The sequence below is a fragment of the Leptinotarsa decemlineata genome, unplaced genomic scaffold, assembly GCF_025532065.1.
Source record: "Leptinotarsa decemlineata unplaced genomic scaffold, Ldec_3_MD MMD2_tig00026314_RagTag_RagTag, whole genome shotgun sequence".
Taxonomy (NCBI): Eukaryota; Metazoa; Arthropoda; class Insecta; order Coleoptera; family Chrysomelidae; genus Leptinotarsa; species Leptinotarsa decemlineata.
In genome coordinates this window covers 8,869,991-8,887,187 of record NW_027412684.1, presented here as the reverse complement: position 1 = coordinate 8,887,187, position 17,197 = coordinate 8,869,991, and the positions used below count along the sequence as shown (strand labels likewise).

Sequence of the window (17,197 nt, the reverse complement as noted above, 5' to 3'; positions counted from 1 at the left end):
TGTACGTATGGTACGTTTCTGAAACTAACAGTTTTGAACTTGGCACAGTACCTCATGATATACCAATGTAATGAAGCGACTATAAAAAGCAGTGAACTCTCTATAGACGGCGAGCGTTACTTTTTTTCGGATACTGACCTTTTCAACCCATTCCATTTTTTTTTAAGTCACTGGTTATTATGCATCAAAAAACAAACTGATGGTTCTTCAAACATTCTGATCTCTCACCCAATTTCAATACTTTACGCCATTCAAGATATAACTGAGATAATAGCTTGTTTGGATCCTGTTTTCTTAATAATTTTTCAATAAATTATTATAAGTAATACCACAAGACCTCAAATTTTGCCGCTAAGATTTGAAACATATTATTTAAAAAAGAAATGCCGATATGTCGGTTTCCATCATGATTACAAGTTCTGTATGGCAATCTTGATATTATGTGTATCAGTTTTCGATAGAAATAATAATGAGATTTGTGATGATTCTTCATTGTCATAATTTACATGAAGATTTGAATTCGTTTCTGTTGTTTTTTACCATTTGAGATGTTCTATTGAAAACTCGCTTCACCAGAACAAATTACTGTCTCTCGACCCGCTTTTCGCTTACCAAGTTCGCATCATCAAGAGAAGTGAGACATCTCCTGGTGACACTAATGCAATAGACTAATTTTGGGCCACAGGTTCAAAATTCCACTTATCGAATTTGACATGTTTACCATAAATATCTCCTTAATGGTGTTAAATATCAAAATTGAACACAAGACGAAAATATTTGAACACATAATTAGTAATCAGCTTTTTATGCAAAGTAATCAATGACATAAACAATTCGGAAGGGTTGAAAGAGTTAGGACCCGAAAAACGTAACACCCTGTAGAAAGTTCAATACTTTTGTATAGCCGATTCATATATATTGATAACGGAAGGTTGTGTGCTTCAGAAATGTAGCTGTAGGTATATTTTGTAATCAAGTTTTATGTACTTTCAGATTATAGGTACCACTTTATTTTCTATATTTTATATTTTTTTCAAATCAAACGGGGTGAAAAATTTGTTGTCCATTTTTGTTTCACATATGCTCTTTCAATAATTTTCTTGCATTCAGGTATCCAGTGGTGAATTGATCAGTAAATAATTTTGTTGATCAAATGTCCAATTCTTAAGTTAAAATGAGTTTTGAAATACTTAAGAACAAGAAACTACAAAATACATGGAATCCCTGTAAATAAATTTTGATAAATGAAGGGTGGATTCAAAATAAAATATTTGGCACATTAATGAAATACTAACCTTACTGAATACTAAATACCTACCAAAACTCTTTAGGTAAGAAGATATATATGCTCTAGATGTATTTGTAGTAATAGACGTTCGCAATGCTTATTCAAACATTGCAGATAAACTGATGAAATGTTTCAAAGTAAAATGTCTTGTAAACAGGTATTAATTGACAAATAAAACTTTTCACAATGACATTGTATGAATTTCAAACAAACCAGGTGAAAAAGACTTAATTTAAGAAATCCCCAGATGCAACGTTTTGTACTATTTCGAATCGGCATCTTCAGGTATCTACATCGTCCCTTTGCCTTTTCATCAAATAGTTCAACTCATTAGATTGGCATTTCCAGCATTTGGGTGTTTAAACAATTTGAGAACAAAATAAATGTCAATGACCCGACTTTGAGATACGGACCTGTGTTGATAAACATAAAAAGCATGAATGGGTTCTACACAAAAGCCCTACAACTATCCCCTTAGAATGAGATTATTTCCGTAAACAGGGAAGGGACTGAAGCATTGGGGTAGGATTCTACTACTCAAAAATACTGGGGGATTTCAAGAGCAAATACACGTTATTTCTTGATATATGCAATGGCACATGAATAACAGAAACATTTTGAAATAAACTGAAAATTTACTACCTTTAAGGTAGATCAATTCACCTCTCAATAACAAGAACACGTCATTAAACATTATACATACCTTAAAAACGGTTCATTTTGATATCCTCACACAATCACAAAACAAGTTTGAAACTAATTTGGAATCACGTTCTAGGAATATAATAAAACAACAAATAACACATGAAACTAAAATGAAATATTTATAAATTTTCAATGATACTTAGATTTCTGGTGTTCAAAATAATGCTTGAACGATGATTTCATACAATAAAACAAAAATTAAATGAAACGAAGCTAACCGAAGAGACCACAAGACATTCACACACACAACAACCAACAGAGTTAACTGTCAACTGTTGCATTTTCTTTTTTCTCCGAAACATGTTTCGCTTGACTGTGCGACCCCTAGCGGGTATTTTCGAAACTATGAAACTTAGACCGCTCGGTCGATAAATTGTTCCATCGTCATTGTAAAGTGGAATGACTGAATTATCTAAATACATCGAATTGATGGACCAATTATTCAGATTTTTCACCACACTCGTAAGATCTTGTGACGTTATTAAAGGTGCATCCTTTGTCTTTCGGATGAGCCTTCATTGTTTATTATTGTTGACATTTGACGCAATATGAGTATTCAATGAAATTTTCAATAAAGCATCTTTCCACAATAGACAAATGAATTTCAACGAAAACTCTTATGTGAATAAGACGCCTCCTAACAGCCTCACGCAACATAACTTTTCGATAAAAGGTTGAAACAATATTGCCTAATCTGACAGGTTATATAAGATGTCAACCCACAAAAAAAAAATTTTAAAACATCAATAAATTCTTATAAAATGCATTCTAACAGCCTTACGCAACATAAGTTATGGATGAAATTTTCAAAAGACGTTGAAGAAATGATCACTGAACTGATAGTTAGGTAGGTATATGAGATGCTGAAATGAAGAAAAAAATTATTTGAATAATTCGCCTCCTACCGTCCTTACTCAACACACATTTTCAACGGGCTGTGGAACGATACAATCATTTCGTATACTAAACAGTTTCAACAAGATAATATTTATGAAATGTATAGAGTATCATTGGCAATAGCTGAGTGCAAAGTAAAACTTGTAGGAGTACCCTCAGTGCTTGATAATGAGGTAGACTATGCTCAATTGCATGAACGCAATAAAAGGTGTAACAGTAATGTCTGATCAAATTAGCATGGTTGCAAATGCCATAGCAAAGTGGAAGTAGGAGATGTCGTATACATACTTACCTAAGTTTGGAAGAGACTTCGAAACAGAGGAAGGATCATTTATCTCCCAGTCTGAAGAAGTGGGATTTTCTAACCTTTGTATAGTAGACATGGCGCTAAGCGATAGAAATACGGACCCAATTCCAAGACTAATATTTTATGAAAGCAACCCTTTTCCAGGAGCAGTCTGAGAAGGTGGCCTTGATAATCCCTTGCTAATGAATCCTTATATTTGACCTGCAGACTATAGCGTTGATAATCTAGTGGATTAAATTTATAATATGTATCTCAAGTATCTAACGAGAAAAGTCTCAGAGTACTTTACCAAACCAATATTCTATAAATGCAATTGCAAAAATAGCTATGCTGGTTTGTAGTAGCCAAAAAGGGATGTGCGTGTCTGATAGACGCCAAGATGAAGAGCTAGTTTAACTAAATACTATGCTCGAATGAAGATAGAAGACAATATTGAGGAGTTCTTCTATCTCACTGGAGGTGAACAGCGTGACGGTAACATATTACTTACTTGGGGAAAATCCACGTATAGAAGTTGCTCTATATCCTATCTGCGTAACTCAAGATGAGAGAGTGTGTACATAAATTTGTCAATTGAGTTACAAGTCAGCGATGGCCTAAGGGTATCTTGTTATATTTTTGATAAAAATAATGAAGGTGTGTAAAAAAATCACAATTTTCAGAATTGTTCTGAAAATAAACCTTGAAAAGATAGTAACATAGGCTGCTGATCCTCGCAATATCTATCCATTTTAAAACATTCATTTCATTGAATGGATAAATTCAAATAAAATGCGACCTAGCTCCCATGATGTCTACCCACAAAAAATCCCATTCTGGAAAAATCAATAAATTATTTCGAAAAGTGTTTTAGCAGCTTACACAACATACATTTTGATGATATTTTCAGAGTTTGTTGGAAAAATAATCGTTTTACTGAATGTTTTATAGGTTACTGGATCCCATAACATCTTCTAACAAAAAATCATAATTTCGAAATATTAATCAAAGAGTACATAAGTATACTCTCTGATATTAATAAATTCATCTACCTTACAGTTTTTGTAACAATTTTCAGAAGCTTTTGGGAAAATAATCTCGAAAACGATGTAGGCTGCTTTATTCCACAATATCTTTCTACTTTAAAAACATCTGTGAATGAAATTCGTTCTAGCAGCCTTAAATTGAATAACTGAATTTTTCAGGGACATTCAGAAATATCTTCTGAAAGTTATCGAAAAATGTTGTTGCATAAGGCCATCCAATCGTATTCCATGTGAATTTATATTTTCAAAAATGAGATTTTTTGTGGGGATATATTCATGGAATCTAACACCTTAAATACCTGCCCATTAAGGGATTCTTTTTTCAACCTCTCCTAAAAGTTTTATCAAAAACTTTACATTACGTGAAGTTGTTAGGGCGAATTTATCAATTTTCCTGAAATTCAGATATTTTATCATAGAAACATTATGTGGGATCCAGCAGTCGATATCAGAAACATCCTGTGAGATCCAGCAAGTTACATCAAAATCTTACCGAGTATGTTGCGTAAGTACATCAAGACGCATTTTATTTGAATTCTTCTTGAACGACAATATACTTCCAAAGTTCATCTCAACATAAGTAAGGCAGGCAGATATTTGTAAGAATTTCTTGTATCGAAAGACTTTTGGGAGTAGGAGTCTTGGTAAAATAAAAAAGGAGATAATTTTTCATGTTTTATTCATCTTAAGGAATCAAGTGAACAATCTCTAACTTCTGTGTTTCCACATTGTTGTCAAATTTTATACATTGTTATTAAAAAAAAGTACATGTGTTTCGTCATATTTAGTATTTTTGTCATTTTTTCGAGAGTCAACGAATTACAGGACTCACGTCTTTGCAAGTGTTTGATTATAGAAGTTTTTGAATGAAGGAAATTATACATGATTGAATGAGAATGACTAGAGTTCAAAATTAGGTTTTGGCTGCCTACTTCTCCTTCTTGATACAAAAAAAATGTAGGAATTTTCCAAAGAAAGAAAGTAATCAATTTCAAAAATTAACTCTATTCAAAGATGGGTAGTTCATGCAAAGAAGTAACTTTCAGTCACAAACTGGAAGAAAAAGCCCTCTTGAAACAGATATTTTCATATAAACAATGAATTACACGAAAGAAAAATACCTTTGAAACAAATACTTCTATATAAACGCTGAATTATACGAAAAACACGTTTCTCTATTACGTTCATATTCCAAACATTTATAATAGAATCGAATCAGATATCATTCACAGGATATAATAAATGAAAAAAATTAAATTTAACTCTCACAAATAGAAACTTTTGTTTCAAAAGTACTTTTCTTAATGTTAATATGAAAATAGATGTTTCGAGAGGGCTTTCTCTTTCAGTTTGTGACTGAAAGTTACTTCTTTGCATGATCTATACATCTTTGTATAGAGTTAATTTTTGTGATTGATTACTTCCTTCCTTTCTTTGGAAGATTTTCATATTTTTTTTGTATCAAGATGGAGAAGAAGGCCAAAACCTTTCTTTCCAAAAAAAAGTTATTCTGTCCTAAAAATATACCCTTTCAATTCAAAGTTGTAAAGTTATTGCAAGGGATTTAGTGAAACCTCTTTCAGAAATATGTAAAAACTTTATATACTCTTTCAGATATTACGTAGTGTACTGTTCCCGTGAATATTATCTGTTTAAATTCTATTACAAAATTTATAATTTCTCTATGGTATGAATTTTTTCATGGGTTTTCAATTCACAACTACGAGCGAAAGATTTTGTACAGATTTTACACTGAAATGATTTTTCTCTAGAATGCCTCCTTTCATGAATTTTAAAAGTCGATCTCCAAGTGAAAGATTTTGAACAGACTTTGCATTGAAATGGTTTTCCTCCAGTGTGAACATTCAAGTGAATTTTCAAATCACATCTTCGAACGAAGGATTTTAAACAAATTTTACACTGAAATGGGCGCACTTCAGAGTGATATTTCTCATGACTTTTCAAATATTTACATCGATTGAATGATTTCAAGCAGATTTTACATTGAAATAGATTTTCTCCAGTATGAATCTTTTTGTGGTCTTCGAAAGTATCACTTCCACTGAAAGACTCTGAACAGATTTCACACTGAAATGGCTTTTTATCATGAATTTTTTTGTGAACTGTTAAACCACTACTTTGGGAGAAAGATTTTGAGCAGATTTTACACTGAAATGGTTTCTCTCCAGTATGAATCCTCAAGTGTACTTTTAAATCACAACTTTGAATGAAAGATTTCGAACAAATTGCACATTCAAATTTACTCACTTTGTTGTGATGCTTCTCGTGAAGTTTTAAATATTTACTATGTCTGAATGATTTCAAACAGGTTTCACATTGAAACGGTTTTTCTACAGAATGGGTATTTTTGTGTTCATTCAAATGATCACTTCGACTGAAAGATTTTGAACAAATTTTACATTGAAATGGTTTTTCTCCAGTATGACTCCTTCCATGAATGGTTAAATGAGTTTTATGTTTGAAAGATTTTGAGCAGACTTCACACTTGAATGGCTTTTCTCCGGTGTGACTCCTTTCATGACTGTCTAAATGACTTTTAAGATAAAATGATTTTTTACAGATTTCACACTGAAATGGGTTTTCTCCATTTTCATTATGAATTTTTTTGTGAATTTTCAAATATTCACTTCGTTTGAACAATTTGAAACAGATTTCACATTGTAATGGTTTTTCTCCAGAATGAATTTTTTTGTGTTTCCTTAAATGATCACTGCTACTGAAAGATTTTGAACAAATTTTACACTTAAATGGTTTTTCTCCAGTATGAATCCTTCCATGAATGTTTAAATCGGATTCAAATCTGAAAGACTTTGGGCAGACTTCACACTTGAATGTGTGACTCCTTTCATGATTGTTCAAATGACCTTTACGAATAAATGATTTTTTACAGATTTTACAATGAAATGGACTTTTCCCATTTTCATTATGAATTTTTTTGTGAAGTTTCAAATATTTACTTAGGTTGAACGATTTCAAACAGATGTCACATTGTAATGGTTTTTGTCCAGAATGAATTTTTTTGTGTTCGTTTAAATGATCACTTCGACTGAAATATTTTGAACAAATTTCACATTGAAATGGTTTTTCTCCAGAATGAACTTTTTTGTGTTTGTTCAAATGATCATTTCGACTGAAAGATTTTGAACAAATTTCACATTGAAATGGTTTTTCTCCAGTATGACTCCTTCCATGAATGTTTAATTTACATTTAAATCTGAAAGACTTTGAGCAGACTTCACACTTGAATGGTTTTTCTCCAGTGTCACTCATTTCATGATTGTTTGGATGACTATTACAAGTAAATGTTTTTTTACAGATTTTACCCTGAAAGAGATTTTCTCTATTTCCATTATGAATTTTTTCGTGAACTTTCAAAGAACCACTTCGAGTGAAAGATTCTGCACAAAGATTACATTGAAATGGTTGTTTTCCCGTATGACTCTTTTCATGTACTCTTAAATTATATCTAAAAGTGAAAGATTTTGAACATGATTTACACTGAAATATATTTTCTTCGTGACTTGTTTTGTGAACTTTTGAATCATTCTCCTCATAATTTTTCAAGTTACTTCTACGACTAGATTTGGTGTGTGTTTTATTATGAACTAAAGTTTTCCCAGAATCAGTTGATGGCATTTTTTGAAATGGTACAGTTGACAATGTTTTGTAGATCGTGTCCTCTTTTTTCTTCATTCTTATTTCTGCTTCGAAGGATGACAGTAATTCAGAATCTGTAACAAAATACCATTTACAGTATGAATACAGGATAGCACAACCATTCGAATTCTCTCAATACAGACTTCCACTGCCTGAACAGGTTTTAATAGATTGTGAATCTGTGGAACGAAAAATAAAATTCAATTTAATTGTAATAAGTATCGAAATTGAAAGAATTGAACGTTGATGTGCATTGTAATTATATTCATAAGAAAATAGCTACGAAAATTAATCTTTTATATATATTGAAAAATAAAATAAGTGAATATGCAAAATTAACAATTTATAAATCAATAATAGCACCCCACTTTGACTATTGCAGCACATTACTCTATTTTGTGAGCAATGAAAATCTAAACCTACAGAAGCTTCAAAACAGATCTATGAGGGAAATATTAAGTTGTAATAAACGCACATCTGTGGAATACATGTTGGAAACACTGTCTCTTATGTCTGCTAAACAAAGGATAACACTGAATATGCTAATAATTATATTTAAAATTAACCACAATATGTTGCCAAATTATCTGAGTGATCAGTTAACCTACACAAGTAGTATTCATACACACTCCGCTAGAAATAGAATAGGAAATTTTTATATCAACAGAGAACATATAGGTTGTGACCCGTTGTATAGTTCTGCTCTGATTGTATTTAATAATTTGCCAAGTCATATAAAAAGCTGTGATTAATTAAACTCATCCAAAAGAAAATGTACTGAATATATTTCAAGTAATAGTCATCAATAATTCGTCTTGTTTTCTAGTTTCTTGTTTTTAAAATGTGACGTCTCAATTTTTTTTTTTGTATTTTATAAGTGACTGACTGTACTATGAAGAGCATTATTTGCTAATAAAGATTAATAATATAATATATAAACACAGAAATATATTGAAGGGCAAGTGTTAGCTCAGACAATCCCAATACCAAAATTGATACCATGTAACATTTTGTCAAGTACCGAAGGCCTACCTCAGTGTTTAGTTTGTTAATAAAAACCAACTTCTATATCTCCATTCAGCCAGACATGTATTTTCTGAAGGTACTCAAAAATATTTAACCAAAGAATGGATTTTGAAATGCCTTTTTTGGTTTGCAAGACAGTAGCTCTCAGTCTTGGAATGAATCATCATGACTTTGATAGTTTGTTAAAAGACATTTTGGCAGTGGAAGGAGTACGAGAAGACACAGGAACTGAGGGATAATTCATGTCTTTCTCCACAAAATCTGACTGTGAATAAAAAAAGTAGTACAAGTATGGTATGTCTTAGTAATCACAAGTATGGTATGTGTTAGGAATCACACGTCAAAAGATAAGACCTAGTTAGTCCTTAGCTCACACAAGTTTTGACCAGATATGTCAGAACAATGTATGTGCACAAACTGTTAGTTTTGAATGCAAAAAAGCTATTTTTTAAAAGGGGTTAATATTAGAAAATTCAAAACTGTATACCCATATATATATATATATATATATATATATATATATATATATATATATATATATATATATATATATATATATATAAAATCTAGAAAGGTTAATGCAGTCAAGCTGCTGCTGGAAAATAATTCCATGAAAATCAAAAAATGAATAGATAAGGACTCTTTGATCATTCCCGTATTGATTTCAATTCAAGAGCCACTGGTAGATAGCTGTTTCAGCCTATTGGGCATCGTCAGTACCGGGCAGGCGGTCCTCGATTGAAAAAGTCAAAAGCTATAAATAGTAAAAGCCCAGATGTAGCAATAAATGACTTCGGTATGAAGATAGAAGTGTATGAAAATACCCGAAGCTCTGGATAAGCTTTGATTAAACAATATATGCAACCGCTTTATGGATTTGGTGGTGTTCAGGAATGAGTTATTGACAAGCACTGTGTGTTTCATTTCAAATTTGTAAAGATTTTCTTTCTATTAGCATCTGAAGAAAACTATTGTTTGTGGTATTCAGATAAGATATTTAGTAACTGTGAAAATTCATCAACTTCATTTCCAAAAAACAATCGACATCCTAAACTTTCACCATTTAAATGTTTTGCTTCGTTTTTATATCAACGTTTATTAAGGGATTGACTTTTGTTTATTGGACTAGAAGTAAAGATGTGATCTCGGAATCAATCAAGATAATACTATGAATATGGATAAGTAAACAGATGTGGAAAAGAAATATTGGTACATACATTGTCATTTTTTTAATTACCTTTTTATTTAGTTTTCAGAAGTACACGTTACTTTTTTGAGTTTCAGAGGACTTTCTGAATTCTTTTTTTAATTAAAAGCATGTATTTCATTTGCAAAGCCCTTATGGCAAACAAAATTATTTGTTACAGTCATAGGCGGATCCATCCAGTTTTAAAGGGAGGCTGACCAAATGATAACTTTAACATAAAAATATTGTTTTAATTTTCCTTACTTTCATGTGTGAATTAGGCCACATTTCCAAACATTTTAAATCTTTATAATTAGAGTTGACCTTGTGAGTAAAATTATTAAGATATACATGAACACTTCTTTATTTTGTATAACCATAACATGGAACAACGAAGAATTACAATGAAGTAAATAATAGAAACACTGACATAAATGAATATTATAAAATCGATAATGAGACTATGTTCCATAATAGTTTTAGGGAGTTCATAGTGTTCACAGAATATTTACTGCAGATAATGAAGTGTAACTTTCTTTTTTTTTTAATTTGGCAAATTCATCGATAATCTTGTTTGGGCCGATTGTGTCTGCTATTTCTAGATGAATATAAAGTGGTTCATTCAAATAATTGATATTCCGTCACTAACAAATCTATAATTTTAAAATGCTAGGCTTCTATCGCAGATCCCATCCAGAGATCATTGGGATCTGTTTAACAAAATCTGTTTAAAATCTGTTTTTCCGTTAACCAGCTGTCGCACCCCTACGAACTACAACCCTCAGAAGTCGAAACTTGTGCGAGCTAAGGATTAACGAGGTCTTACCTTTTAACGTGTAATTCCTAACACGGGTTGGACGATAGCAAGTGAAGATCGATCGTTCAGACTAGGGCTTGAACCACCGACCAACACGGCAGATAATTCGAGTGAGTGAACAAAGCAACCACGCCGAACCGCTTGGCTACCGACCGATTATGTATACATTACCTGTAGTAGAATCTGGCAGAAGTAGCTTCACATCCCGAGTCATATCTTCACCTTGCATATCACAGATCTGTGGAGTGCAGCATTCTATCTTAACACTTTCAGGGCTGAAGAAATCTGGGACATTTGGACGGCAGAAACAGTTTCCGCTCCTTAAACATTGGCTGCATATGTTTGCTTTACTCTCAAACTCAATTTCAGTTTTAAGATTTTCATAGACAATGTCGATTTCCTCATTAGTTTTTATTTCTATCTGTTCACTACTGCCTTTTGAATCATCAATTAAATCGGTAGAGTTGACGTCAGAAATGGAACCAGTTCCTAACATTTCACAGTCACCAAATGTCTCAACTTTCACTAAATTCATTTCGAGAATAGCATTATCTAAAACTACCATTCCACATTTTCTTATCGACAATAATAGACCATATTAGTTAGGTTAGGATTCACTTTTGGCGCGAGGCACTGTTGCCACAGTTACCCCGTACGGGGTAGTTCTACCCCTCTTGAACTCAATTTCAACCTCTCGCTCCCCTCAAGTAAATCTACCCCGCTCAGATATAAAGCAAAATAATGTAAAATAAAAATTGAAAAAAATGAACAAATATTTAGGTTTGCTTTTGAATCTACCGCGTTACACGAGCCGAGTACCCTTGGCAACGCTGGCGTAGACAGAATGTCTGGCGCCGCTGGCGGCAGTTCCTTGGGTTGTGTCTTACTGTAAGACTCTTACACCACTGATATATTAAGGTTATGTCGATGTCTTACACCGATAGCACAGTACAAAATACTGTGCCGATAGTTCCGATATTCTGTAACTGAGTACCACAACTACAATGCTCTTCTGCTCTTCCAATGATACCGAGCGCCGTGATCATGCTCTGTGCGTGTGAAATGTTATTTGATGTTTGTAGCATGACATTCGACATTTTTAGTTAAAGTTGAGAACGTAAATGTGGAAATGTTTATATTATGTGCAATCTCAGTCTGTGATGTAAATGTAGTTATATGTTTAGTCGAAGTAACCGATATTGTATACTATTAAAGTTGTCGGCACCCTCAAAGGTCATAAAAACCAACTCATAGGAATGAACCGGCAGCATTTCTATGTGTGGACTGTCCCCTTGGCGTTTCGTATTGGATAATTTTTACTAGCCGAGTTTTGTGATTGACTGAAGAGTCATAAAATTGAATTAAAATTAAAGTCATGTTACGGTGATGAATAGGAATCATGGAATGCGGCCTTTGGTTATCGCCGTCGTGTTCAGTTCAGGAACTGACCGTGATTTGAGTGTTGAAATTCGACATTGGTGCACTTATATTTACTTTCAATTTTTGTTATTTGTTTAGAATGTGGCGTCTTTGGACAAGTACTAATAGTATTAACGAGTGTGATAACAACGCAGACTTTTTCCAGTGTAGTGATTCCAATAGTGATGGTGAACAATGCGAAAAAGAGATACAGTGGAGTCCCGATAATCCGAACTTCGGTAATCCGAAAGTCCGCTTAATCCGAAAGAAAAGTAGAAGAAATGTATTGCAATATATACATACTAAGGATTACAGTATGTACAAAGATAAGTGTAATTAACAGAACAGAACAATTTGAGCGTATGTAGTTCAAAACTATATTGGTTTAAAAAAGTCTGTTACATTTTTCTGTCGAAGAGAAGAAGACCTCTCCTTCGCAGCAAAATTGCGCCAACGCCTCAGAAACAAAGTATCCGCTGGGGTTGAGACGGACTCTTGCTCTACGTAGCGCAGTACGAGATCAAAGGCTGCCGCGGCGTCCGAGTGTGATACCCTCTGCTCGCTATCGTCACCGTCGTCTGCTTCACTTTCACTCTCGTCTGGGATGATTTCGCTTAATCCGAAATATTCGTTAATCCGAAATGGGTCCGGTCCCGATCGTTTCGGACTATCGGGACTCCACTGTACCAGGGAATAAAATTCGGATGCATTTGAATATTGAAAGACAGAGTATACACACAATGTATAAACACAATGTATATAAGAATCTACATCTCAAGTTTAGTTTCGAGGGAAACAAACTAATACAAGCAACATCAGATTTGACCGAAATTCCTTTCTCAACTGTACGTGAAATAGTCAAAAACAAACCTTATGGACGCAAGACACGATGTGATACAGGATTACCAAAACCTTTAGATCTTCATCGAATAAAATCATTGAAAAAACAATATACACTGTTATAAAATCAATGAGATTCCTAGATTGAAATAATAAGGAATAAATTGAATACTTCCGGCCATAACGTGAGCTGCTGTGACAAAACTCTTCAGAATTGGATAAAGAAACTAGGATTTAAATTTGAAATAATTAAAACAGGCCAAGCAGTTATGGAAAGCAGAAGAATAGTAGAATTGCGTAACAAATACTCAGAACAAATAACTAAATATAGACAAGAACAAGGGCAAATTTTCTATTTGGACGAAACTTGGTATGACACTAACGACACAGTTACGAAAAGGTGGACTGATGATTCGAGAATGTGTACGCCAAACAAACCTGCAAACAAAGGATCGCGACTAATCATTGTGCTTTGCGGAGGAAGTAAAGGATATGGAAAAAATTGAGGACTGCAATGTTGACTATCATAAGAACATGGAAGCTGATATTTTCGAGGAATGGTTTGAAAACACATCGATCCCAAATTTGGATGCAATGACATTTGACATGTTTTTTATTACGATCGTCAAATTTATCATAGAACAAAGAAAGACAATCATAGGTATACGTCAATGCTTCGCTGTGATTGGTATCATCATGTGAATGTGGTGTATCTCATTTTTCCATTGTGCATAAAATTTCGAATTAATTGTTTTTTTTTTATTTGGGATGAAATTCTTTTTATCAACCTTAATATCCTGTGGAATATTTAGAGATGTACCAATTTTTGCAAGAGTATCTGCTTTCTAATTACCTTCGATCTGTTGATGTCTGGGTATCCAAGTCATTTTTAAAGTAATGTTATTTTGTAAGGCTAGTCTTATTCTGCCTTTGATATTTAATGTAATGTGATCGCAATTTATTGAGTTACCCGCATTTTGTATTATTTCTATTGCACTTTTAGAATCTGTGGGTACTATATATTTTTTTGTTTTTTTGCATACATACCCCAATACTTTCATGTATTGCTATAATTTCCGCGTCACATATACTTATATGCTCATTCAGTCTAGCTGAAAAAGCATAATATCAATCCCAGGAATGTTAATACCTATTCCCACTTTGTTATTCTGTTTAGATGCATCTGTAAATACAAATGAGTATTCTTCGTTAAATTTCTCAACGAATAATCTAAAGTTGTTATTATTTCCGGTATCAGTTTTTTTAAACTTTGAGTCTATTATTTCAATTTCTTGAATGTATGTGTCATATTCGAAACTAAAACTCGATATTTCCTCATTTTCATATACAATATTTTCAAAATTAAAACATTTTTTTATATGCTTCTATTAAATATGGTATGATATGATTTCATACACCCCAGAATTACTCGAAGTCCCTGAATATATATTTGATCTAGCCTCATTAGGTTTTTTCTCGTACATGGTTTGAAAAATATGCTACCATATTCTAAATGTGCCCTAACTATGCTGTTATAAGCCATCATCATTGTTGTGGGGTCTGCTCCCCACCACGTTTTGCAAAAACTTTTTATAATGTTTATTCCTTTATTTGCTTTATTGATTATGTACTCAATGTGTTTGTCCCATTTCACCTCATTTTTTGTTTTTATTCGAGTTTGTCCTAGGTTAATATTTATTTGATCTCTACTATTTCTTCCTTTTTTGAAAATAACTCAATTGAATAATATAGATATAGAATTAAAATACTTTGTCTAATTTCCACTTACTTAATGTATTGATATTAATACGACCAAGGTTTTGGTTTTTACACCATTCTCAAGTATTCTAATACTCATCAATATCACAAATTGAAAATAACTGTTTCACATTTTCAACTGATAATTGAAGATCATGTCCTTTCATCCATTTGTTAATATTATTTGATATATTGTTCATTTTATCTTTTACTTCAATAATATTTGTCCCTTCACATAATACTATTAGGTCATCCGCGTATGCTAACAATTTTCCGTATTTAGGTATTACATCAAAGAGAGATTTTTTGTATAAATTGAATAGTAATGGACTCAAGGGTGATCCTTGCGGTAACCCTTTTGTAGTTAATTGTGGACCATGATAGACTCCCTGTTTATCTATAGTATAATTGAGTCGGTTATTAAGTATTCTGAATATTATATTAGCGATATCGTGTTCAATTTTATATTTTATAGGATTATTATATAATTTGTAGATATTAACATTATCGTATGCGCCTATTATGTTTAAAAAACTGCTATCACACTTTGATTGAGGTTAAATGCCAATTGTATGTATGATATTAAATATCCTATACAATCCATTGTCCCTAGTCCTTTACGAAATCCCATTTGATATCTTGATATTTTTGTTCTCTGTCAGTTTTCGAGATTCTAAATTTGTTAAATCGACTCAGTGTTGCCAATAGAAATTGCACAAAATATTCGGAAACTTGGGTTCAGGGTTGTCATCATCTCACATAATTCTCGCATCACATTTTTTTCATAGAATATAATTTTTCACCATTTTTTATGAAATGAAAATAAATGCTTATTGACTCTTGGAAAATAAAACACGAAGAAAATGAAAAATCCTAATAGATAATCAAAAGTATGAAACAGTTTTCGAAACATGAAAAGATACAGAAAATCCTTAATTTTCAAGAAATATGTAAAGAACGTGTCGTGGTTTTTGTAAAATCATTTATAGTGAAAATCATACAATGAATTGTATTATTCAGTTTTTTAATATATATTTCCATCAAGTATCTGCCAGTTTTATTCAATAACTTTATTATTTGTTTCTTGGAAATTATACGACTTTTAATCTCAAAATTTCGACTTTAGTCTAGAAATTTTGACTTCAAATTTGAAATAACAACTTTGAACACTCGTAATTTTGGGTTAAAAGTCGAAATTTCGAGTTTAATGTCTAAATTTCGAGATTAAAGTCGTAATTTCGAGTTTAAAGTCGTAATATTGAGATTATAGTAGAAATTTCGAGTTTTAAGAAATTCGAAAGGAACAAGTAATAAAAATATGTGGCCTTCTACGCTTTCTGCCACAGATTCTGTGTTTTTTCGCTTCTGTAGTTATTCACAACCTTTCAAAACGACTTCTTTACACTGAAGGGCAGTGCTTCTTTATGCAAGCGCACTTTATGTGACGTCACAACTCACTGTTCCAGGTTGAGTATTTTAGCAAAGAGAATTGACAATTTGGTCGTCCTTTCAAAGGTTTCAATAGTAGTTTTTTGACAGTATTCTATAAATTTGACACATATGTAATGTATTGATAATATTGATATTCATTATATACACCTTTCATCCAATAGAAAATATAATTTGCGATTAAAGATGGATGCAAGGTTGACTTTCCATTGAATGTGCAATACAAAGTGTGAGAATCTAAAATGGCAATTACTCCGCCCAATATTTGCAATCGTGAAGAAACGGTGAATAAATAGTTGACGTTCTTCATTGGAATCATCGAATAAAACTTTCTATATTCCAGACCTTGCAAGACATAGCTGTTGACAATAATCTGCCCAGTCCCCAATCTCTTGCTACTACTTCGTCCTCCGAAGACATTCCGCCCCCAAAGGTTGATTATTATGCCCCGCCGCCATATGAGGTGGCTACTAAAGAGACAAAGTTGCCAACATATGAAGAAGTGCAAAGAGAAAAGAATTTAGAGGGACAGGATATTCCTATTCCAATAAATTCTCCAAGTACGAGAGTAAGTACAATTACTCATACAATAAAATACTCCAGATAGCAGATATAGGTTTATCCTGAAAATTACCTCTCCATTGAGTTTATGTCATAGAAGTTACGGTTCATCTCAAAATAATTTGTATGATGAAATATTAGAATTTTTTTCACCTATCGATACCTTTTCGATTTCATCTTCATTATGGTTTTAATGGATCTTTGTTTTTTTTTGTTTATTACATCTCGATTTTACCTACAT

The 17,197-nt window shown here is 32.4% G+C and overlaps 3 protein-coding genes and 1 long non-coding RNA gene across 11 annotated transcripts in view; 2 read left to right on the top strand and 2 right to left on the bottom strand.

Annotated features, from left to right (window-relative positions):
• LOC111506102 (uncharacterized) overlaps nt 1-2,173 on the bottom strand; it is a 259,371-nt gene extending 257,198 nt beyond the window's left edge. Inside the window, exon 1 of one of the 4 annotated variants that reach the window (XM_074181729.1) lies at nt 1,992-2,173. The gene's annotated coding sequence lies outside the window, so the exon portion shown is untranslated. The remainder of the gene's footprint in view (nt 1-1,991) is intronic. The other 3 variants (XM_074181728.1, XM_074181732.1, XM_074181733.1) reach the window with 3 other exon arrangements.
• Nucleotides 2,174-2,344: 171 nt separating this feature from the next.
• Nucleotides 2,345-4,889, top strand: LOC141485302 (uncharacterized). The gene is made up of 2 exons (XR_012467135.1): nt 2,345-2,455; nt 4,642-4,889. It is a non-coding gene; the product is annotated as an uncharacterized lncRNA (long non-coding RNA).
• On the bottom strand, nt 4,885-11,587 carry LOC141485301 (uncharacterized). Of its 2 annotated transcripts, XM_074181739.1 has the most exons (3): nt 11,101-11,587; nt 8,933-9,191; nt 4,885-7,974 (listed from the first exon to the last, which is right to left on the bottom strand). In XM_074181739.1, exon 3 carries the CDS (start codon nt 7,934-7,936, stop codon nt 5,894-5,896), a length of 2,043 nt encoding a protein of 680 aa, XP_074037840.1. In that variant the 5' UTR covers nt 7,937-7,974; nt 8,933-9,191; nt 11,101-11,587; the 3' UTR covers nt 4,885-5,893. The 2 variants fall into 2 exon arrangements, with proteins under 2 accessions (XP_074037840.1, XP_074037839.1); XM_074181738.1 differs by lacking the exon at nt 8,933-9,191 and having other exon boundaries at nt 11,101-11,585.
• A 4,900-nt stretch (nt 11,588-16,487) lies between these two features.
• Nucleotides 16,488-17,197, top strand: part of Ndfip (Nedd4 family interacting protein) — a 46,291-nt gene continuing 45,581 nt past the window's right edge. For all 4 annotated transcript variants that reach the window (XM_074181534.1, XM_074181533.1, XM_074181532.1 and 1 more), the window contains exons 1-2: nt 16,488-16,679; nt 16,739-16,963. In XM_074181534.1, coding sequence (XP_074037635.1) covers nt 16,638-16,679; nt 16,739-16,963 — 267 coding nt within the window. In that variant the 5' untranslated portion in view covers nt 16,488-16,637. The remainder of the gene's footprint in view (nt 16,680-16,738; nt 16,964-17,197) is intronic.

Excerpts from the sequence above, each read along its gene's own strand:
- LOC141485301 (XM_074181738.1), bottom strand. The coding sequence starts at position 11,494 with ATGGTAGTTTTAGATAATGCTATTCTCGAAATGAATTTAGTGAAAGTT. Across the intron at positions 7,975-11,100 it reads TCTGCCAGATTCTACTACAG|ATTCTGAATTACTGTCATCC; the intron begins GTAATGTATACA and ends ATTTTGTTACAG.